The 23995-nt window shown below is 41.0% G+C and overlaps 1 protein-coding gene across 1 annotated transcript in view; it reads right to left on the reverse strand.

Annotated features, from left to right (window-relative positions):
* Positions 1-1408: 1408 nt before the first annotated feature.
* The window catches only part of LOC139756632 (uncharacterized), a 62901-nt gene continuing 40314 nt past the window's right edge, over positions 1409-23995 (reverse strand). Inside the window, exon 3 of the mRNA XM_071676303.1 lies at positions 1409-9247. Within this exon, the coding sequence (XP_071532404.1) occupies positions 6429-7967 (1539 nt within the window). The 5' untranslated portion in view covers positions 7968-9247 and the 3' untranslated portion in view covers positions 1409-6428. The remainder of the gene's footprint in view (positions 9248-23995) is intronic.

Below are 23995 nucleotides of genomic sequence, written 5' to 3' on the forward strand. Positions count from 1 at the left end.
GTGGTTTGGAAATGTCTGGGGAGTGAAGTCAGGGGTTAGTGAGAGGACAAGAGCAAGGGAAGGAGTAGCAATACTCCTGAAACAGGAGTTGTGGGAGTATGTGATAGAATGTAAGAAAGTAAATTCTCGATTAATATGGGTAAAATTGAAAGTTGATGGAGAGAGGTGGGTGATTATTGGTGCATATGCACCTGGGCATGAGAAGAAAGATCACGAGAGGCAAGTGTTTTGGGAGCAGCTGAATGAGTGTGTTAGCGGTTTTGATGCACGAGACCGGGTTATAGTGATGGGTGATTTGAATGCAAAGGTGAGTAATGTGGCAGTTGAGGGAATAATTGGTATGCATGGGGTGTTCAGTGTTGTAAATGGAAATGGTGAAGAGCTTGTAGATTTATGTGCTGAAAAAGGACTGATGATTGGGAATACCTGGTTTAAAAAGCGAGATATACATAAGTATACTTATGTAAGTAGGAGAGATGGCCAGAGAGTGTTATTGGATTACGTGTTAATTGACAGGCGTGCAAAAGAGAGACTTTTGGATGTTAATGTGCTGAGAGGTGCAACTGGAGGGATGTCTGATCATTATCTTGAGGAGGCTAAGGTGAAGATTAGTATGGGTTTTCAGAAAAGAGGAGTGAATGTTGGGGTGAAGAAGGTGGTGAGAGTGAGTGAGCTTGGGAAGGAGACCTGTGTGGGGAAGTACCAGGAGAGACTGTGTACAGAATGGAAAAAGGTGAGAACAATGGAAGTAAGGGGAGTGGGGGAGGAATGGGATGTATTTAGGGAATCAGTGATGGATTGCGCAAAAGATGCTTGTGGCATGAGAAGAGTGGGAGGTGGGCTGTTTAGAAAGGGTAGTGAGTGGTGGGATGAAGAAGTAAGAGTATTAGTGAAAGAGAAGAGAGAGGCATTTGGACGATTTTTGCAGGGAAAAAATGCAATTGAGTGGGAGAAGTATAAAAGAAAGAGACAGGAGGTCAAGAGAAAGGTGCAAGAGGTGAAAAAAAGGGCAAATGAGAGTTGGGGTGAGAGACTATCAGTAAATTTTAGGGAGAATAAAAAGATGTTCTGGAAGGAGGTAAATAGGGTGCGTAAGACAAGGGAGCAAATGGGAACTTCAGTGAAGGGCGTAAATGGGGAGGTGATAACAAGTAGCGGTGATGTGAGAAGGAGATGGAATGAGTATTTTGAAGGTTTGTTGAATGTGTCTGATGACAGAGTGGCAGATATAGGGTGTTTTGGTCGAGGTGGTGTGCAAAGTGAGAGGGTTAGGGAAAATGATTTGGTAAACAGAGAAGAGGTAGTAAAAGCTTTGCGGAATATATATATATATATATATATATATATATATATATATATATATATATATATATATATATATATATATATATCCCTGGGGATAGGGGATTAAGAATACTTCCCACGTATTCCCTGTGTGTTGTAGAAGGCGACTAAAAGGGGAGGGAGCGGGGGGCTGGAAATCCTCCCCTCTCGTTTTTTTTTTAATTTTCCAAAAGAAGGAACAGAGAATTGGGCCAGGTGAGGGTATTCCCTCAAAGGCCCAGTCCTCTGTTCTTAACGCTACCTCGCTAATGCGGGAAATGGCGAATAGTTTAAAAAAAAAAAAATATATATATATATATATGGGGCCTGGATGTGAAAAGGGAGCTGTGTTTTCAGTGCATTATACATGACAACTAGAGACCGAGTGAGAACGAATGTGGCCTTTGTTGTCTTTTCGTAGCGCTACCTCGCGAGCATGCGGGGGGGGGTAGGGGGTTGTCATTTCATGTGAGCTGGGTTGGTGGCGAAAATGAATATAGGCAGCAAGTATGAATTATGTACATGTGTATATATGTATATGTCTGTGTATGTATATACATGTATATGTTGAAATGTACATGTGCATGTGTGAACATGTATGCATATGCATGTGTATATGGGTTGGTTGGGCCATTCTTTCATCTGTTTCCTTGTGCTATGTCCCTAATGCGGGACACAGCAACAAAGTATAATAAATATAAATATATATACATCCACATGTGCACATATACATACCTATACATTTCAACGTATACATATATAAACACACAAAGACATATACATATATACAAATGTACACAATTCATACTTGCTGCCTTTATTCATTCCCGCTGCTACCCTGCCACACTTAAATGCCAACCCCCGCAGCACACGAGGTAGTGCTAGGAAAAGACAACAAAGGCCATATTCGTTCACACTCAGTCTCTAGCTGTCATGTATAATGCACCGAAAGCACAGCTCCCTTTCCACATCAAGGCCCAACAAAACTTTCCATGGTTTACCCCAGATGCTTCTCATGCCCTGATTCAATACATTGACAGCACGTTGACCCCAGTATATGGCATCGTTCCATGTCACTCTATTCCTTGCACACCTTTCACCCTCCTGCATGTTCAGGCCCAGATCACTCAAAATCTTTTTCACTCCATCTTTCCACCTCAAATTTAGTCTCCCAATTCTCCTTGTTCCCTCCACCTCTGACACATATATCCTATTTGTCAATCTTTCCTCACTCATTCTCTCCATGTGACCAAACCATTTCAATATAACCTCTTCTGCTGTCTCAACCACACTCTTTTTATTACCACACATCTCTCTTACCCTTTCATTACTTACTCGATAAAACCACCTCACACCACATATTGTCCTCAAACATCTCATTTCAACAAATCTACCCTCCTTCAAACAACCCTATCTATAGCCCACACCTCTCAACCATATAACATTGCTAGAACCACTATTCCTTCAAACATACCCATTTTTGATTTGAGAGATAATATTCTCGCCTTCAACACATGTTTCAATGCCCCCATCACTTTCACCCCCTCCCCCAACCTGTGACTCACTTCCGTTTCCATGGTTCCATCCCCTGCCAAATCCACTCCCAGATATCTAAAACACTTCACTTCCTACAGTTTTTCCCCATTCAAACTTACCTCCCAACTGACTTGTCCCTCATCCCTACTGTACCTAATAACCTTGCTCTTATTCACATTTACTCTCAGCTTTCTTCTTTCACACACTTTACCAAACTCAGTCACCAGCTTCTGCAGTTTCTCACACGAATCAGCCACCAGCATTGTACCATCAGCGAACAACAACTGACTCACTTCCCAAGCCCTCTCACCTACAAGAGACTACATACTTGCCCCTCTCTCCAAAACTCTTGCATTGACCTCCCTAACAACCCCATCCATAAACAAATTAAACAACCATGGAGACATCATGCACCCCTGCCGCAAACTGACATTCAATGAGAACCAATCACTTTCCTCTCTTCCTACTCATACACATGCCTTACATCCTCTATAAAAACTTTTCATCGCTTCCAGCAACTTGCCTCCCAAAGCATATACTCTTAATACCTTCCACAGAGCATCTCTATCAACTCTATCATATACCTTCTCCAGATCCATAAATGCTTCATATAAATCCATTTGTTTTTGTGAGTATTTCCCTCATACATTTTTCAAAGCAAACACCTGATCCACACATCCTCTACCACTTCTGAAGCCACACTGCTCTTCCCCAATCTGATGCTCTGTACATGACTTCACCCTCTCAATCAATACCCTCCTATATAATTTCCATGGATTACTCAACAAATTCATACCGCTGTAATTTAAACACTCACCTTCATCCCCTTTGCTTTGTACAATGGCACTATGCATGCATTCCGCCAATCCTCAGGCACCTCACCATGAACCATACATAAAGTGAATATCCTCACCAACCAGTCAACAACATAGTCATCCTCTTTTTTAATAAATTCCACCGCAATACCATGTAAACCCGCCACCTTGCCAGCTTTCTTCTTCCGCAAAGCTTTCACTAACTCTTTTCTGTTTACCAAATCATTCTCCCTAACCCTCTCACTTCATACACCACCTCAACCAAAACACCCTATATCTACAACTCTATCATCTAACACATTAAACAAACCTTCAAAATATTCACTGCATCTCCTTCTCACATCATCACTATTTGTTATTATCTCCCCATTAACCCCCTTCACCGACCTCCCCATTAACCCCCTTCACCGATGTTCCCATTTGTTCTTTTGTCTTCTGCACTTTATTTACCTCCTTCCAAAACATCTTTTTATTCTCCCTAAAATTTAATGATACTCCCTCACCCCAACTCTCATTTACCTTCTTTTTCACCTCCTGCACCTTTCTCTTGATCTCCTGCCTCTTTCTTTTATACATCTCCCACTCATTTGCACTATTTCCCAGCAAAAATCATCCAAATCCCTCTCTCTTCTCTTTCATTGATAATCTTACTTCTTCATATCAGCACTCTACCTATTCTAATCTGCCCACCTCCCATGCTTCTCATGCCACAAGCATCTTTTACGCAAGCCATCACTGCTTCCCTAAATACATACCATTCCTCCTCTACTCCCCTTATGTCCTTTGCTCTCACCTTTTTCCATTTTGCACTGTCTCTCTTGGTACTTCCTCACACAAGTCTCCTTCCCAAGCTCACTTACTCTGACCACTCTCTTCACCCCAATATTCTCTCTTCTTTTCTGAAAACCTCTACAAATTTTCACCTTCGCCTCCACAAGATAATAATCAGACATCCCTCCAGATGAACCTCTCAGCACATTAACATCCAAAAGTCTCTCTTTCACGCGCCTATCAATCAACACGTAATCCAATAACGCTCTCTGGCCATCTTTCCTACTTACATACGTGTACTTATGTATGTCTCTCCTTTCAAAGAAGGTATTCCCAATCACTAGTCCTTTTTCAGCACACAAATCCACAAGCTCTTCACCATTTCCATTTACAACACTGAACACCCCATGCACACCAATCATTCCCTCAACTGCCACATTACTCACCTTTGCATTCAAATCATATATATAATGATATCATATAATATAAAACTTTAAAGAATGGCAACCTATTCATAATGGCACATATGTAGTGAAGATTAACTTTGGATCAGAAGATCTCTACATAAATGTATATGAAAATCTCCAGTCACAGACAAATTTATCGAAGCCACTTTGACACTCCTGCTTCTAAATAGTTTTCAAGCTAGGCACCTGTTTGTCCTCTACAAATTACCTGACTGTATTCAGACAGTTTCATAATTTTTCAAATTTACAACTTTCCCCATGTGTAACTATGGTTATAAAGAAAAAATTGCAAAGGAAGTTGCCCACAATCCTCAGATTCATTCATTTATGAACATGAATAAATACTTGTGTGCATGATGAGACTGCCTTTACAACATAAAAGTTTCCAAAATCTGTGCAATCAAACATTTCCTCACCAGAATGAATACACTTGTGCATTGCAAGATGGCTCATATGAATTTTTCCCACAATCCTAACATTTAAATCTTTTTCTGTGTGAATAGCTTTGTGCAAATTATTTCCCATAATCATCATTCACAAACCTTCTCTCAGTTTTGCGAATGCCTTTAAGCATATTAAGGTTGCCCTTCTCTGGAAATAATTTCCCCAAAATCCTATTTAAACTTTTTCTCACTGTGTGAATAACTTAATGCAAGTAAAGGCTGCCCTTCAATGGGAATAATTTCTCATAATCCTTACACTTTTTTCACATTTATGAATGACTGTGCATGTTAAGGCTGCCCTCTCCGTGAACTGTTTCCTCAATCTTTACATTCAATCTTCTCATCTGTGTGGATAATTGTGCAAATTAAGGTTGTCTCTCATTAACAATTAGTTTTCACTATCCTCACAATCAGACTTTCTCACCACTGTCAATATCTTTATGCATATTGAGGTTGTCTTTCAAAATGAATAGTTCCCCACTATCTAACCATTCAAACAATTTCTCATGTGTGGATACGATTGTAAACATTAAAGATGATTCTCACACAAAATTTTTCAAATCCATATGAATAACACTTTGCATTTAACCTTCTGTGTAAATCTTCTCCCACAATCCTTACATTCAAAATCTTTTGGTTCTGAATGAATATCTTTGTGTATGTTAAGGTTGTATTCAAAGCGAGATATTTTCCCACAATTCTCATATACAATTTTTTCTCACCTATGTGAACATATATGAGAAACTTAATGGCATTTCCCACTATTTTCACATTTATACCCTTTCTCAAATGTAAGAACAAGTTTGTGCATGTTAAGGTTGCCCTTCTGCATAAATCCTTTCCTACAATCCTTGCATTCAAACTTTCTCACCTATGTGAACACTTTTGTACATGTTAAACATATCTTTCAATAGGAACTATTTCTCACCATCCTAAGATACAATCTTTTTCTAACTTACGTGAATAAGTTTGTTAAGCTCAAAGGCAATCAACCGTATGAACAGTTTTCCAGAATCCTCACATCTAAACTTTTTCTCACCAATGTAAGTAAACTTGTGGATGTTAAGGTTGCCCTAGTGTGTGAATAGTTTCCCGCAATTCTCAAATTCAAACTTTTTCTCACGTATGTGAATAAGCTTGTGCATTTTGAGGTTGCCCTCATATGTGAATCGTTTCCCACAATCCTCACACTCAAACGTTTTCTCACCTATATGAACAGCTTTGTGAAAGTCAAGGCTGCCCTTTGTTATGAATAGTTTCCCACAATCCTCACACTTGAACTTTTTCTCATCTGTGTGAATAACTTTGTGCATGTTAAGGTTGCCCTTATTTGAGAATCGATTCCCACAATTCTCACATTCAAAAATATTCTCTGGTGCGTGAATACGTTTGTGCACATTGAGGTTACCCTTATATGTGAATTTTTTCCCACAGTCCTCACATTCAAACTTCTCATGTGTGTGAGTACGTTTGTGCACAGTGAGGTTACCTTTATATGTGAATCGTTTCCCACAATCCTCACATTCAAAGTTTTTCTCACCTGTATGAATAACTTTGTGAACCTTAAGGCTGCTCTTTGTTGAGTATAGTTTCCCACAATCCTCACATTTAAATTCTTTCCCACCTACATGGATAACTTCATGCATGTTAAGGTTACCCTTCCCATGATCCTTGCCTTCAAATGTTTTCTCATGAGCATAAATAACTTCATGCATGTTAAGCTTTCCCTTCTTTGAGAGAAGTCTTTCACAATTCTCATATTCAAACTTATTCTCATGCGTGTGAATACGTTTGTGCACATTGAGGTTACCCTTATATGTAAATCGTTTTCCACAGTCCTCACATTCAAAGTTTTTCTCACCTGTATGAATAACTTTGTGAACTTTAAGGCTGCCCTTTGTTGAGTATAGTTTCCCACAATCCTCACATCTAAATTCTTTCTCACCTTTGTGGATAACTTCGTGTATATCAAGGTTACCCTTCTCATGATCCTTGCCTTCTAACGTTTTCTCACCAGCATGAATAACTTTGTGCATGTTGAGCTTGCCCTTCTTTGAGAGAAGTCTTTCACAATTCTCATATTCAAACTTATTCTCATGTGTGTGAATACGTTTGTGCACATTGAGGTTACCCTTATATGTAAATCGTTTTCCACAATCCTCACATTCAAAGTTTTTCTCACCTGTATGAATAACTTTGTGAACTTTAAGGCTGCCCTTTGTAGAGTATTGTTTCCCACAATCCTCACATTCAAATGTTTTCTTATCTATGTAGTTGACTTTTTGAATGCTAAGGTTGCCCTTCTGTGTGAATAGTTTTCCACTATCCTCACCTTCAAATTTTTCTTCATCTTTGTAAACTTTAAGGCTGCCCTTCATTGAGCACTGTTTCCAGCAATCCTTATATCTAAACTTTTTCTTACCTGTGTGAGTAACTTTGTACACATCAAGACTGCCCTGCACTGGCAATATTTTCCCACAATCTAACTGTTCAACCTTGTTCTCATCAGTGTGAATACCTTTGAGCATGTTTAGGGTGTCATTCAAAATGAATCTTTTGCCACTATCCTCATTCAAACTTTTTCTTACTTGTGTGAATACCCTTTTGAACATTCAGGGTTATCTTTTGTGCAAATAGTTTTCCACAATCCTCATTTTCAGTCTTTTTCTCACCAATGTGAATAACTTTGTGCAAGTTAAAGTTGGCCTTCTCTGAACAGTCTCCTACAGTCCTCAAATTCAAACTTTTTTCAAGCATTTGAGTACCTTTTTGCATGTTTAGGTTGTCTTTCACTATAAACTGCTTCCCACTATCCTCACATTCAATCTTTTTCTCACCTATGAGAATAACTTGGTGAATACCAAGAAAACTTTTATGTGAATAATTTTCCAAAATCCTTACATTCAAGCATTTCCTTGGTGTGAACAACAATGCATGTCAAGGCTGCCCTTCTGTGTAAATATTTTCTTACAACCTTCACATTCAAAATTTTTCTCACCAGTATGAACTACTTTGTGCACACTAAGGTTATTTTTGTGTGAGAATAGTGTCCAGCTATTCTTGCACCTAAGTATTCCCTCCTGCTAGTTAAAACTATCTTTCACTATACAGTACTGTAGTGTCCCACAAGTCTCTCATTCAAAGGTTTTCTTACTTGTGTGTGTAGATTAAGATTACCTTTCTGAACATATGGTGTCCCATACTCCTTGCATTCAAACCTTCTTTAATGAAGGATTCAGCTTATGGATCCTGAGGGTCCCTCTTATGAATATTCTTCTAAAATCTTTACATTATATGTATATAAAAAGAATCCCAAATAAAGCTCTCTGGTGAAGTAATTACTTGTAACAAAATGATTGTTTCCAGCTATATCTCTGGTTCAATGTCTTCAGTTACAATCAAGCAATATATGATAGCATAACAAACAGTCAAGCATAAACTATGAAAAGTAAACTTTTTGAGAGAAATATTGATATGACTAATTAACTGGAACCTTCTTTCCACAACTTGAAATAACAATCTGTTAAACCATTGCACATCATTTCTCTTAGAAGCACCCTGAACTTTTTGTCTATAAATCAAAAATGTTCAGACACAAATGAGAATATTTCACAGCAAACAATAATCCAAGTGCACAAATTCATTTCTCAGTGGAGATGATGATAAGTTTAAGTGTGTTGCTTGAAGAGCCTGCAATTCCTTGCAATATAAATGATTAAAGTGAATTATTCTTGGAGAGCAGCTGAAGCAGTCTTCATAGCAACAACAAAAAACAAAGCACACTAATGCTTGTTTAAAGTTTTAGTTGCTCTAAACTTAACAACTTGATAAGTAGTTATCCCATCATTTTCTTTTAATCTTGGTAGTCTACAATGACACTTCTGAGCAGCATCTGAAACAGTAAGCATAAAAGATATATCTCGTAATTTCATCACTTATGGCAAAGCACTTTTTGAAGAATGTTTCTTAATCATTTTGCAGCTGAATTTATCAAGAAAGGGGGTGACTGTGTTCTTGATTGGTTAGTAAGGATATCTAATGTATGTATGGATCATGGTGAAGTGCCTAAGGACTGGCAGAATGCATGCATAGTGCCAGTGAACAAAGGCAAAGGGGGAAAAGGCGAGTATTCAAACTGCAGAGGCATTTGTTTGTCGAGTATTTCTGGGAAATTGCATGGGAGGGTATCGAGTGAGAGGGTGAGGGCATGTACAGAGCATCAGAATGGGGAGGACCAGCATCATTTCAGAAAGGGTAGAGGATGTGTGAATCAGTAGTTTGCTTTGAAGGAATGCAAGAAATACTTAGGAAAACATATGAATTTGTATGTGGCATTTATGGATCTGGAGTAATGCCATCTTGGTTACTGACATTAACCCTGGTAAAACAAGAAATATCATTGAATATTCTATTATCAAATATACAAAGAATTGTAATAATGTTAGTTACAGTTTATACAAATTGGATAGCTTTACTGTTGGTAAAATTTGTAAACAGTTGCCAGACGTGAATGCACCTTACCTCCATTCAGGTAGACATTTGTGTACCAAATGGTGTCCTAGCTAGGTCTTCTTGTTGTATATCAACTGACTGTTATATTTCTTTCTTGTACTTCCCACAATGAAATAGCACTTGGGAACTTACTGTTTCATTTCCCCAGTAGTTAAGAAAGGAATGTATACTTTATTATATTCGATTGCTGATTCCCGAGTCAGCGAAGTAGCACCAGGAGTCAGACAAATGGCCCAGCCACTAATTTTTTTTTTCATTATACTTAACTACTGTTTACTGAATCAGCTCCAGGAAACAGACAAAGAATGTCCAATCCATTAATATACACACAAGGGTGTGTGATGTCTCCGTGGTTGTTTAATTTGTTTATGGATGGGGTTGTTAGGGAGGTGAATGCAAGAGTTTTGGAAAGAGGAGCAAGTATGTAGTCTGTTGTGGATGAGAGAGCGTGGGAAGTGAGTCAGCTGTTGTTCGCTGATGATACAGCGCTGGTGGCTGATTCATGTGAGAAACTGCAGAAGCTGGTGACTGAGTTTGGTACAGTGTGTGAAAGAAGAAAGCTGAGAGTAAATGTGAATAAGAGCAAGGTTATTAGGTACAGTAGAGTTGAGGGGACAAGTCAATTGGGAGGCAAGTCTGAATGGAGAAAAACTGTTGGAAGTGAAGTGCTTTAGATATCTGGGAGTGGATTTGGCAGCGGATGGAACCATGGAAGTGGAAGTGAATCATAGGGTGGGGGAGGGGGCGAAAGTTCTAGGAGCGTTGAGTGGGTGAAAGTCGAGAACATTACCTCGGAAAGCAAAAATGGGTATGTTTGAAGGAATAGTGGTTCCAACAATGTTATATGGTTGCGAAGCATGTGCTATGGATAGAGTTGTGTGCAGGAGGGTGGATGTGCTGGAAATGAGATGTTTGAGGACAATATGTGGTGTGAGGTGGTTTGATCGAGTAAGTAATAATAGGGTAAGAGAGATGTGTGGTAATAAAAAGAATATGGTTGAGAGAGCAGAAGAGGGTGTTTTGAAATGGTTTGGTTACATGGAGAGAATGAGTGAGGAAAGATTGACCAAGAGGATATATGTGTCAGAGAACTAGGAGAAGTAGGACACCAAATTGGAGGTGGAAAGATGGAGTGAAAAAGATTTTGAGTGATCGGGGCCTGAACATGCAGGAGGGTAAAAGGCGTGGAAGTAATAGAGTGAATTGGAACGATGTGGTATACCGGGGTCGACGTGCTGTCAATGGATTGAACCAGGGCATGTGAAGCGTCTGGGTTAAACCATGGAAAGTTCTATGGAGCCTGGATGTGGAAAGGAAGCTGTGGTTTCCACATGACAGCTAGAGACAGTGTGAACAAATGTGGCCTTTGTTTTTTTCCTAGCGCTCCCTTGCGCACATGAGGGGGGAGGGGGTTGTAATTTTCATGTGTGGCGGGGTGACGATGGGAATGAATAAATGCAGACAGTATGAAATATGTACATGTGTATATATGTATATGTCTGTGTGTGTATATATATGTATACATTGAGATGTATAGGTATGTATATTTGCGTGTGTGGATGTGTATGTGTGTGGGTTGGGCGATTCTTTCGTCTGTTTCCTTGCGCTACCTCGCTAACGTGGGAGACAGTGACAAAGCAAAATAAATATAAATAATATATATATATATCTTTCTTTCTTTTCTTTCAAACTATTCGCCATTTCCCGCATTAGCGAGGTAGCGTTAAGAACAGAGGACTGGGCCTTTGAGGGAATACCCTCACCTGGCCCAATTCTCTGTTCCTTCTTTTGGAAAATTAAAAAAAAAAAAACCGAGAGGGGAGGATTTCCAGCCCCCCGCTCCCTCCCCTTTTAGTCGCCTTCTACGACACGCAGGGAATACGTGGGAAGTACTCTTAATCCCCTATCCCCAGGAATAATATATATATATATATATATATATATATATATATATATATATATATATATATATATATATATATATATATATATTTTTTTTTTTTTTTTCATACTATTTGCCATTTCCCGCGTTAGCGAGGTAGCGTTAAGAACAGAGAACTGGGCCTTAGAGGGAATATCCTCACCTGACCCCCTTCTCTGTTCCTTCTTTTGGAAAATTAAAAAAAAAAAACAAGAAAGGGGAGGATTTCCAGCCACCCGCTCCCTCCCCTTTTAGTCGCCTTCTACGACATGCAGGGAATACGTGGGAAGTATTCTTTCTCCCCTATCCCCAGGGATAATATATATATATATATATATATATATATAGAGTACAGAATGGAAAAAGGTGAAAACAAAGGAGGTAAGGGGAGTGGGGGAGGAATGGGATGTATTTAGGGAAGCAGTGATGGCTTGTGCAAAAGATGCTTGTGGCATGAGAAGCATGGGAGGTGGGTTGATTAGCAAAGGTAGTGAGTGGTGGGATGAAGAAGTAAGATCATTAGTGAAAGAGAAGAGAGAGGCATTTGGACGATTTTTGCAGGGAAAAAATGCAAATGAGTGGGAGAGGTATAAAAGAAAGAGGCAGGAGGTCAAGAGAAAGGTGCAAGAGGTGAAAAAGGGGGCAAATGAGAGTTGGGGTGAGAGAGTATCATTAAATTTCAGGGAGAATAAAAAGATGTTTTGGAAGGAGGTAAATAAAGTGCATAAGACAAGGGAGCAAATGGGAACTTCAGTGAAGGGGGCTAATGGGGAGGTGATAACAATTAGTGATGTGAGGAGGAGATGGAGTGAGTATTTTGAAGGTTTGTTGAATGTGTTTGATGATAGAGTGGCAGATGTGGGGTTTCTTGGTCGAGGTGGTGTGCAAAGAGAGAGGGTTAGGGAAAATGATTTGGTAAATAGAGAAGAGGTAGTAAAAGTTTTACGGAAGATGAAAGCCGGCAAAGCAGCAGGTTTGGATGGCATTGCAGTGGAATTTATCAAAAAAGGGGGTGACTGTATTGTTGACTGGTTGGTAAGGTTATTTAATGTATGTATGTTTCATGGCGAAGTGCCTGAGGATTGGCAGAATGCTTGCATAATGCCATTGTACAAAGGCAAAGGGGATAAGAGTGAGTGCACAAATTACAGAGGTATAAGTTTGTTGAGTATTCCTGGTAAATTATATGGAAGGGTATTGATTGAGAGGGTGAAGGCATGTACAGAGCATCAGATTGGGGAAGAGCAGTGTGGTTTCAGAAGTGGTAGAGGATGTGTGGATCAGGTGTTTGCTTTGAAGAATGTATGCGAGAAAAACTTGGAAAAGCAAATGGATTTGTATGTAGCATTTATGGATCTGGAGAAGGCATACGATAGAGTTGATAGAGATGCTCTGTGGAAGGTATCAAGAATATATGGTGGGGGAGGCAAGTTGTTAGAAGCAGTGAAAAGTTTTTATCAAGGATGTAAGGCATGTGTACGTGTAGGAAGAGAGGAAAGTGATTGGTTCTCAGTGAATGTAGGTTTGCGGCAGGGGTGTGTGATGTCTCCATGGTTGTTTAATTTGTTTATGGATGGGGTTGTTAGGGAGGTGAATGCAAGAGTTTTGGAAAGAGGGGCAAGTATGAAGTCTGTTGTGGATGAGAGAGCTTGGGAAGTGAGTCAGTTGTTGTTCGCTGATGATACAGCGCTAGTGGCTGATTCATGTAAGAAACTGCAGAAGCTGGTGACTGAGTTTGGTAAAGTGTGTGAAAGAAGAAAGTTAAGAGTAAATGTGAATAAGAGCAAGGTTATTAGGTACAGTAGGGTTGAGGGTCAAGTCAATTGGGAGGTAAGTTTGAATGGAGAAAAACTGGAGGAAGTGAAGTGTTTTAGATATCTGGGAGTGGATCTGGCAGCGGATGGAACCATGGAAGCGGAAGTGAATCATAGGGTGGGGGAGGGGGCGAAAATTCTGGGAGCCTTGAAGAATGTGTGGAAGTCGAGAACATTATCTCGGAAAGCAAAAATGGGTATGTTTGAAGGAATAGTGGTTCCAACAATGTTGTATGGTTGCGAGGCGTGGGCTATGGATAGAGTTGTGCGCAGGAGGGTGGATGTGCTGGAAATGAGATGTTTGAGGACAATATGCGGTGTGAGGTGGTTTGATCGAGTAAGTAATGTAAGGGTGAGAGAGATGAGTGGAAATAAAAAGAGTGTGGTTGAGAGAGCAGAAGAGGGTGTTTTGAAATGGTTTGGTCACATGGAGAGAATGAGTGAGGAAAGATTGACCAAGAGGATATATGTGTCAGAGGTGGAGGGAACGAGGAGGAGTGGGAGACCAAATTGGAGGTGGAAAGATGGAGTGAAAAAGATTTTGAGTGATCGGGGCCTGAACATGCAGGAGGGTGAAAGGCGTGCAAGGAATAGAGTGAATTGGAATGATGTGGTATACCGGGGTCGACGTGCTGTCAATGGATTGAACCAGGGCATGTGAAGCGTCTGGGGTAAACCATGCAAAGTGTGTGGGGCCTGGATGCGGAAAGGGAGCTGTGGTTTCGGTGCATTATTACATGACAGCTAGAGACTGAGTGTGATCGAATGGGGCCTTTGGTGTTTTTCCTAGCGCTACCTCGCACACATGAGGGGGGAGGGGGTTGTTATTCCATGTGTGGCGAGGTGGCGATGGGAACAAATAAAGGCAGACAGTATGAATTATGTACATGTGTATATATGTATATGTCTGTGTGTGTATATATATGTGCACATTGAGATGTATAGGTATGTATATTGTGCGTGTGTGGACATGTATGTATATGCATGTGTATGTGGGCGGGTTGGGCCATTCTTTCGTCTGTTTCCTTGCGCTACCTCGCTAACGCGGGAGACAGCGATAAAGCAAAATAAATATATATATATATATATATATATATATATATATATATATATATATATATATATATATATATATATATATATATTTTATTTATTTATTTATTTTGCTTTGTCGCTGTCTCCCGCGTTTGCGAGGTAGCACAAGGAAACAGACGAAAGAAATGCCCCAACCAACCCGCCTACACATGTATATACATATATACGTATGTACACATATATATACACCCACAGACACATACATATATATACCCATGCACACAATTCACACTGTCTGCCTTTATTCATTCCCATCACCACCTCGCCACACATGGAATACCATCCCCCTCCCCCTCATGTGTGCGAGGTAGCGCTAGGAAAAGACAACAAAGGCCCCATTCGTTCACACTCAGTCTCTAGCTGTCATGTAATAATGCCCGAAACCACAGCTCCCTTTCCACATCCAGGCCCCACACAACTTTCCATGGTTTACGCCAGACGCTTCACATGCCCTGATTCAATCCACTGACAGCACGTCAACTCCGGTATACCACATTGATCCAATTCACTCTATTCCTTGCCCGCCTTTCACCCTCCTGCATGTTCAGGCCCCGATCACTCAAAATTTCTTTCACTCCATCTTTCCAACTCCAATTTGGTCTCCCACTTCTCCTCGTTCCCTCCACCTCCGACACATATATCCTCTTGGTCAATCTTTCCTCACTCATTCTCTCCATGTGCCCAAACCATTTCAAAACACCCTCTTCTGCTCTCTCAACCACGCTCTTATCATTTCCACACATCTCTCTTACCCTTACGTTACTTACTCGATCAAACCACCTCACACCACACATTGCCATCAAACATCTCATTTCCAGCACATCCACCCTCCTGCGCAAACCTCTATCCATAGCCCACGCCTCGCAACCATACAACATTGTTGGAACCACTATTCCTTCAAACATTACCATTTTTGCTTTCCGAGATAATGTTCTCGACTTCCACACATTCTTCAAGGCTCCCAGGATTTTCGCCTCCTCCCCCACCCTATGATTCACTTCTGTTTCCATGTATATATATGTATAATCCCTGGGGATAGGGGAAAAGAATACTTTCCACACATTCCCCACGTGTCGTAGACAGCGACTGAAGGGGATGGGAGCGGAGGGCTGAAAACCCTCCCTCCTTGTATTTTAACTTTCTAAAAGGGGAAACAGAGGAAGGAGTCATGCGGGGAGTGCTCATCCTCCTCGAAGGCTCAGATTGGGGTGTCTAAATGTGTGTGGATGTAACCAAGATGAGAAAATAGGAGAGATAGGTAGTATGTTTGAGGAAAGGAGCCTGGATGTTTTGGCTACGACTGAAACGAAGCTCAAGGGTAAAGGGGAAGAGTGGTTTGGGAGTAAAGTCAGGGGTTAGCGAGAGGACAAGAGCAAGGGAAGGAGTAGCACTACTCCTGAAACAGGAGTGGTGGGAGTATGTGATAGAGTGTAAGAAAGTAAACTCTAGATTGATATGGGTAAAACTGAAAGTGGATGGAGAGAGATGGGTGATTATTGGTGCATATGCACCTGGGTATAAGAAAGATCATGAGAGGCAAGTGTTTTGGGAGCAGCTGAGCGAGTGTATTAGTAGTTTTGATGCACGAGACCAGGTTATAGTGATGTGTGATTTGAATGCAAAGGTGAGTAATGTGGCAGTTGAGGGAATAATCGGTGTACATAGGGTGTTCAGTGTTGTAAATGGAGAAGAGCTTGGAGACTTATGTGCTGAAAAAGGACTGGTGATTGGGAATACCTGGTTTAAAAAGAGAGATATACATAAGTATATGTATGTAAGTAGGAGAGATGGCCAGAAAGCATTATTGGATTACGTGTTAATTGATAGGCATGCGAAAGAGAAACTTTTGAATGTTAATGTGCTGAGAGGTGCAACTGGAGGGATGTCTGATCATTATCTTGTGGAGGCGAAGGTGAAGATTTGTAGAGGTTTTCAGAAAAGAAGAGAGAATGTTGGGGTGAAAAGAGTGGTGAGAGTAAGTGAGCTTGGGAAGGCGACTTGCATGAGGAAGTACCTGGAGAGACTGAGGACAGAATGGAAAAAGGTGAGAACAAAGGATGTAAGGGGAGTGGGGGAGGAATGGGATGTATTTACGGAAGCAGTGATGGCTTGCGCAAAAGATGCTTGTGGCATGAGAAGCGTGGGAGGTGGGCAGATTAGAAAGGGTAGCGAGTGGTGGGATGAAGACGTAAGATTATTAGTGAGAGAGAAGAGAGAGGCATTTGGACAATTTTTGCAGGGAAATAATGCAAATGAGTGGGAGATGTATAAAAGAAAGAGGCAGGAGGTCAAGAGAAAGGTGCAAGAGGTGAAAATGAGGGTAAATGAGAGTTGGGGTGAGAGAGTTTCATTAATTTTTAAGGAGAATAAAAAGATGTTTTGGAAGGAGGTAAATAAAGTGTATAAGACAAGGGAACAAATGGAAACTTCAGTGAAGGGGGCTAATGGGGAGGTGATAACAAGTAGCGGTGACGAGAGAAGGAGATGGAGTGAGTATCTTGAACGTTTGTTGAATGTGTTTGATGATAGAGTGGCAGATATAGGGTGTTTTAGTTGAGGTGGTGAGCAAAGTGAGAGGGTTGGGGAGAATGATTTGGTTAACAGAGAAGAGGTAGTAAAAGCTTTGTGGAAGATGAAAGCCGGCAAGGCAGTGGGTTTGGATGGTATTGCAGTGGAATTTATTAAAAAAGGGGGTGACTGTATTGTTGACTGGTTGGTAAGGTTATTTAATGTATGTATGACTCATGGTGAGGTGCCTGAAGATTGGCGGAATGCTTGCATAGTGCCATTGTACAAAGGCAAAGGGGATAAAAGTGAGTGCTCAAATTACAGAGGTATAAGTTTGTTGAGTATTCCTGGGAAATAATATGGGAGGGTATTGATTGAGAGGGTGAAAGCATGTACAGAGAATCAGATTGGGGAAGAGTAGTGTGGTTTCAGAAGTGGTAGAGGATGTGTGGATCAGGTGTTTGCTTTGAAGAATGTATGTGAGAAATACTTGGAAAAGCAAATGGATTTGTATGTAGCATTTATGGATCTGGACAAGGTATATGATAGAATTGATAGAGATGCTCTGTGGAAGGAATTAAGAATATATGGTGTGGGAGGCGAGTTGTTAGAAGCAGTGAAAAGTTTTTATCGAGGATGTAAGGCATGTGTATGTGTAGGAAGAGAGGAAAGTGATTGCTTCTCATTGAATGTTGGTTTGTGGGAGGGGTTGCTTGGGAAGTAAATGCAAGAGTTTTGGAAAGAGGGGCACGTGTTGTGGATGAGAAAGCTTGGGAAGTGAGTCAGTTGTAGTTTGCTGATGATACAGCGCTGGTGGCTGATTTGTGTGAGAAACTGCAGAAGCTGTTGACTGAGTTTGGTTAAGTGTGTGAAAGAAGAAAGCTTTGAGTAACTGTGAATAAGAGCAAGGTTATTAGGTACAGTAGGGTTAAGGGACAAGTCAATTGGTTGGTAAGTTTGAATGGAGAAAAACTGGAGGAAGTGAAGTGTTTTAGATATCTGGGAGTGGATTTGGCAGCGGATGGAACCATGGAAGTGGAAGTGAATCATAGGGTGGGGGAGGGGGCGAAAGTTCTATGAGAGTTGAAGAATGTGTGGAAGTCGGGAATGTTATCTCGGAAAGCAAAAATGGGTATGTTTGAAGGAATAGTGGTCCCAACAATGTTATTTGGTTGCGAGGCGTGGGCTATGGATAGAGTTGTGCGGAGAAGGGTGGATGTGCTGGATATGAGATGTTTGAGGGCAATATGTGGTGTGAGGTGGTTTGATCGAGTAAGTAATAATAGGGTAAGAGAGATGTGTGGTAATAAAAAGAGTGTAGTTGAGAGAGCAGAAGAGGGTGTTTTGAAATGGTTTGGTCACATGGAGTGAATGAGTGAGGAAAGATTGACCAAGAGGATATATGTGTCAGAGCTGGAGGGAACAAGGAGAAGTGGGAGTCCAAATTGGAGGTGGAAAGATGGAGTGAAAAAGATTTTGAGTGATCGGGGCCTGAACATGCAGGAGGGTGAAAGGCATGCAAGGAATAGAGTGAATTGGAACAATGTGGTATACCTGAGTCGATGTGCTGTCAATGGATTAAACCAGGGCATGTGAAACATCTGGGGTAAACCAGGGAAAGCTCTGTGGGGCGTGGATGTGGAAAGGGAGCTGTGGTTTCGGTGCATTATTACATGACAGCTAGAGACTGAGTGTGAACGAATGTGGCCTTTGTTGTCTTTTCCTAGTGCTACCTCGCGCACATGCAGGGGGAAGGGTTTTTTTTTTTTCATTCTGGTGGGGTGGCAATGGGAATAATAAAGGCAGACAGTATGAATCATGTACATGTGTATATATGTATATGTCTGTGTGTGTATATATATTTATGCGTTGAGATGTATAGGTATGTATATTAGCTTGTGTGGACACGTATGTATATACATGTGTATGTGGGTGGGTTGGGCCATTCTTTTGTCTGTTTCCTTGTGCTACCTCGCTAATGCGGGAGACAGCAACAAAGCAAGATAGTATATATATGTATATATATATGTATATATACATATATATTTTTTTTTTTTGCTTTGTCGCTGTCTCCCGCGTTAGCAAGGTAGTGCAAGGAAACAGACGAAAGAAATGGCCCAACCCACCCCCATACACATGTATATACATACATGTCCACACACACAAATATACATACCTATACATCTCAACGTATACATGTGTATACACGCACAGACATATACATATATACACGTGTACATAATTCATACTGTCTGCCTTTATTTGTTCCCATCACCACCCCGCCACCCATGTAATAACAATCCCCTCCCCCTAATGTGTGCGAAGTAGTGCTAGGAAAAGACAACAAACGCCCCATTCGTTCACACTCAGTCTCTAGCTGTCATGTAATAATGCACCGAAACCACAGCTCCCTTTCCATATCCAGGCCCCACAAAACTTTCCATGGTTTACCCCAGATGCTTCACATGCCCTGGTTCAATCCACTGACAGCATGTCTGCCCTGGTATACCACATCGTTCCAATTCGCTCTATTCCTTCCACGTCTTTCACCCTCCTGCATGTTTAGGCCCCAATCACTCAAAATTTCTTTCACTCCATGTTTCCACCTCCAATTTGGTCTCCCACTTCTCCTCGTTCCCTTCACCTCTGACACATACATCCTCTTCGTCAATCTTTCCTCACTCATTCTCTCCATGTGACCAAACCATTTCAACACACCCTCTTCTGCTCTCTCAACCACACTCTTTTTATTACCACACAACTCTCTTACCCTTACATTACTTACTCGATCAAACCACCTCACACCACATATTGTCCTCAAACATCTCATTTCCAGCACATCCACCCTCCTGTGCAAAACTCTATCCACAGCCCACGCCTCGCAACCATACAACATTGTTGGAACCACTATTCCTTCAAACATACCCATTTATGCTTTCGGAGATAATGTTCTCCACTTACACACACTCTTCAATGCTCCATGAATATTCGCCCTCTCCCCCACCCTATGATTCACTTCCGCTTCCATGGTTCCATCTGCTGCCAAATCCAATCCCAGACTTCTAAAATACTTCACTTCCTCCAGTTTTTCTCCATTCAAACTTACCTCCCAATTGACTTGTCCCTCAACCCTACTGTACCTAATAATCTTGCTCTTATTCACATTTACTCTCAACTTTCTTCTTTCACACACTTTACCAAACTAAGTCACCAGCTTCTGCAGTTCCTCACATGAATCAGCCACCAGCACTGTATCATCAGCGAACAACAACTGACTCACTTCCCACGCATTCTCATCCACAACAGACTGCATATTTGCCCCTCTTTCCAAAACTCTTGCATTCACCTCCCTAACAACCCCATCCATAAACAAATTAAACAACCATGGAGACATCACACACCCCTTCCGCAAACCTACACTCACTGAGAACCAATCACTTTCCTCTCTTCCTACACATACACATGCCTTACATCCTCGATAAAAACTTTTCACTGCTTCTAACAACTTGCCTCCCACACCATTTATTCTTAATACCTTCCACAGAGCATCTCTATCAACTCTATCATATGCCTTCTCCAGATCCATAAAAGCTACATACAAATCCATTTGCTTTTCTAAGTATTTCTCACATACCTTCTTCAAAGCAAACACCTAATCCACACATCCTCTACCACTTCTGAAACCACATTGCTCTTCCCCAATCTGATGCTCTGTGCATGCCTTCACCCTCTCAATCAATACCCTCCCGTATAATTTACCAGGAATACTCAACAAACTTATACCTCTGTAATTTGAGCACTCACCTTTGTCCCCTTTGCCTTTGCACAATGGCACTATGCAGGCATTCTGCCATTCCTCAGGCACCTCACCATGAGTCATACATACATTAAATAACCTTACCAACCAGTCAACAATACAGTCACCCCCTTTTTTAATAAACTCCACAGCAATACCATCCAACCCCGCTGCCTTGCCGGCTTTCATCTTCCGCAAAGCTTTTACTACCTATTCTCTGTTTACCAAATCATTTTCCCTAACCCTCACACTTTGCACACAACCTCGACCAAAACACCCTATATCTGCCCCTCTATCATCAAACACATTCAAGAAACCTTCAAAATACTCATGCCACCTTCTAACATCACCACTACTTGTTATCACCTCCCCATTAGTCCCCTTCACTGAGGTTCCCATTTGTTCCCTTGTCTTACACAATTTATTTACCTCCTTCCAAAACATCTTCTTATTCTCCCTAAAATTTAATGATAAGCATCTTTTGTGCAAGCCATCACTGCTTCCCTAAATACATCCCATTCCTCCCCCACTCCCCTTACCTCCTTTGTTCTCAACTTTTTCCATTCTGTATTAGTCTCTCCTGGTACTTCCTCCCACAAGTCTCCTTCCCAAGCTCACTTACTCTCACCACTCTCTTCACCCCAACATTCTCCCTTCTTTTCTGAAAACCTCTACAAATCTTCACCTTCGCCTCCACAAGATAATGATCAGACATCCCTCCAGTTCCACCTCTCAGCACATTAACATCCAAAAGTCTCTCTTTTGCATGCCTATCAATGAACACGTAATCCAATAACCCTCTCAGGCCATCTCTCCTACTTACATACGTATATTTATGTATATCTCTCTTTTTAAACCAAGTATTCCCAATCACCAGTCCTTTTTCAGCACATAAATCTACAAGCTCTTCACCATTTCCATTTACAACACTGAACACCCCATGTATACCAATCATTCCCTCAACTGACATTACTAACCTTTGCATTCAAATCACCCATCACTATAACCTGGTCTCGTGCATCAAAACTACTAACACATTCATTCAGCTGCTCCCAAAACACTTGCCTCTCATGATCTTTCTTCTCATGCCCAGGTGCATATGCACCAATAATCACCCATCTCTCTCCATCCAATTTCAGTTGTACCAATATCAATCTAGAGTGTACTTTTTTACACTGTATTACATACTCCCACCACTCCTGTTTCAGGAGTAGTGCTACTCCTTCCCTTGCTCTTGTCCTCTCACTAATCCCTGACTTTACTCCCAAGACATTCCCAAACCACTCTTCCCCTTTACCCTTGAGCTTCATTTCACTCAGAGCCAAAACATCCAGGTTCCTTTCCTCAAATATACTACCTATCTCTCCTTTTTTCTCATCTTGGTTACATCCACACACATTTAGACACCCCAATCTGAGCCTTCGAGGAGGATGAGCACTCCCCGCCTGACTTCTTCTGTTTCCCCTTTTAGAAAGTTGAAATACAAGGAGGGGAGGGTTTCTAGCCCTCCACTCCCCTCCCCTTTTGTCGCCTTCTACGACACGTTAGAAATGCGTGGGAAGTATTCTTTCTCCCCTATCCCCAGGGATTATATATATATATATATATATATATATATATATATATATATATATATATATATATATATATATATATAACTGAAAGTTGATGGAGAGACATGGGTGATTATAGGTGCATATGCATCTGGGCATGAGAAGAAAGATCATGAGAGGCAAGTGTTTTGGGAGCAGCTGAATGAGAGTGTTAGTGGTTTTGATGCACGAGACCGGGTTATAGTGATGGGTGATTTGAATGCAAAGGTGAGTAATGTGGCAGTTGAGGGAATAATTGGTATACATGGGGTGTTCAGTGTTGTAAATGGAAATGGTGAAGAGCTTGTAGATTTATGTGCTGAAAAAGGACTGGTGATTGGGAATACCTGGTTAAAAAAAAGCGAGATATACATAAGTATACGTATGTAAGTAGGAGAGATGGCCAGAGAGCGTTATTGGATTACGTGTTAATTGACAGGCGCGCGAGGGAAAGACTTTTGGATGTTAATGTGCTGAGAGGTGCAACTGGAGGGATGTCTGATCATTATCTTGTGGAGGCTAAGGTGAAGATTTGTATGGGTTTTCAGAAAAGAAGAGTGAATGTTGGGGTGAAGAGGGTGGTGAGAGTAAGTGAGCTTAGGAAGGAGACTTGTGTGAGGAAGTACCAGAAGAGACTGAGTACAGAATGGAAAATGGTGAGAACAATGGAAGTAAGGGGAGTGGGGGAGGAATGGGATGTATTTAGGGAATCAGTGATGGATTGCGCAAAAGATGCTTGTGGCATGAGAAGAGTGGGAGGTGGGTTGATTAGAAAGGGTAGTGAGTGGTGGGATGAAGAAGTAAGATTATTAGTGAAAGAGAAGAGAGAGGCATTTGGACGATTTTTGCAGGGAAAAAATGCAATTGAGTGGGAGATGTATAAAAGAAAGAGACAGGAGGTCAAGAGAAAGGTGAAGAGGTGAAAAACAGGGCAAATGAGAGTTGGGGTGAGAGAGTATCATTAAATTTTAGGGAGAATAAAAAGATGTTCTGGAAGGAGGTAAATAAAGTGCATAAGACAAGGGAGCAAATGAGAACTTCAGTGAAGGGCACAATTGGGGAGGTGATAACAAGTAGTGATGATGTGAGAAGGAGATGGAGTGAGTATTTTGAAGGTTTGTTAAATGTGTTTGATGATAGAGTGGCAGATATAGGGTGTTTTGGTCGAGGTGCTGTGCAAAGTGAGAGGGTTAGGGAAAATGATTTGGTAAACAGAGAAGAGGTAGTAAAAGCTTTGCGGAAGATGAAAGCCAGCAAGGCAGTGGGTTTGGATGGTATTGCAGTGGAATTGATTAAAAAAGGGGGTGACTGTATCATTAACTGGTTGGTAAGGTTATTTAATGTATGTATGACTCATGGTGAGGTGCCTGAGGATTGGCGGAATGCGTGCATAGTGCCATTG

This window comes from Panulirus ornatus, chromosome 22 (genome assembly GCF_036320965.1).
Source record: "Panulirus ornatus isolate Po-2019 chromosome 22, ASM3632096v1, whole genome shotgun sequence".
Taxonomy (NCBI): Eukaryota; Metazoa; Arthropoda; class Malacostraca; order Decapoda; family Palinuridae; genus Panulirus; species Panulirus ornatus.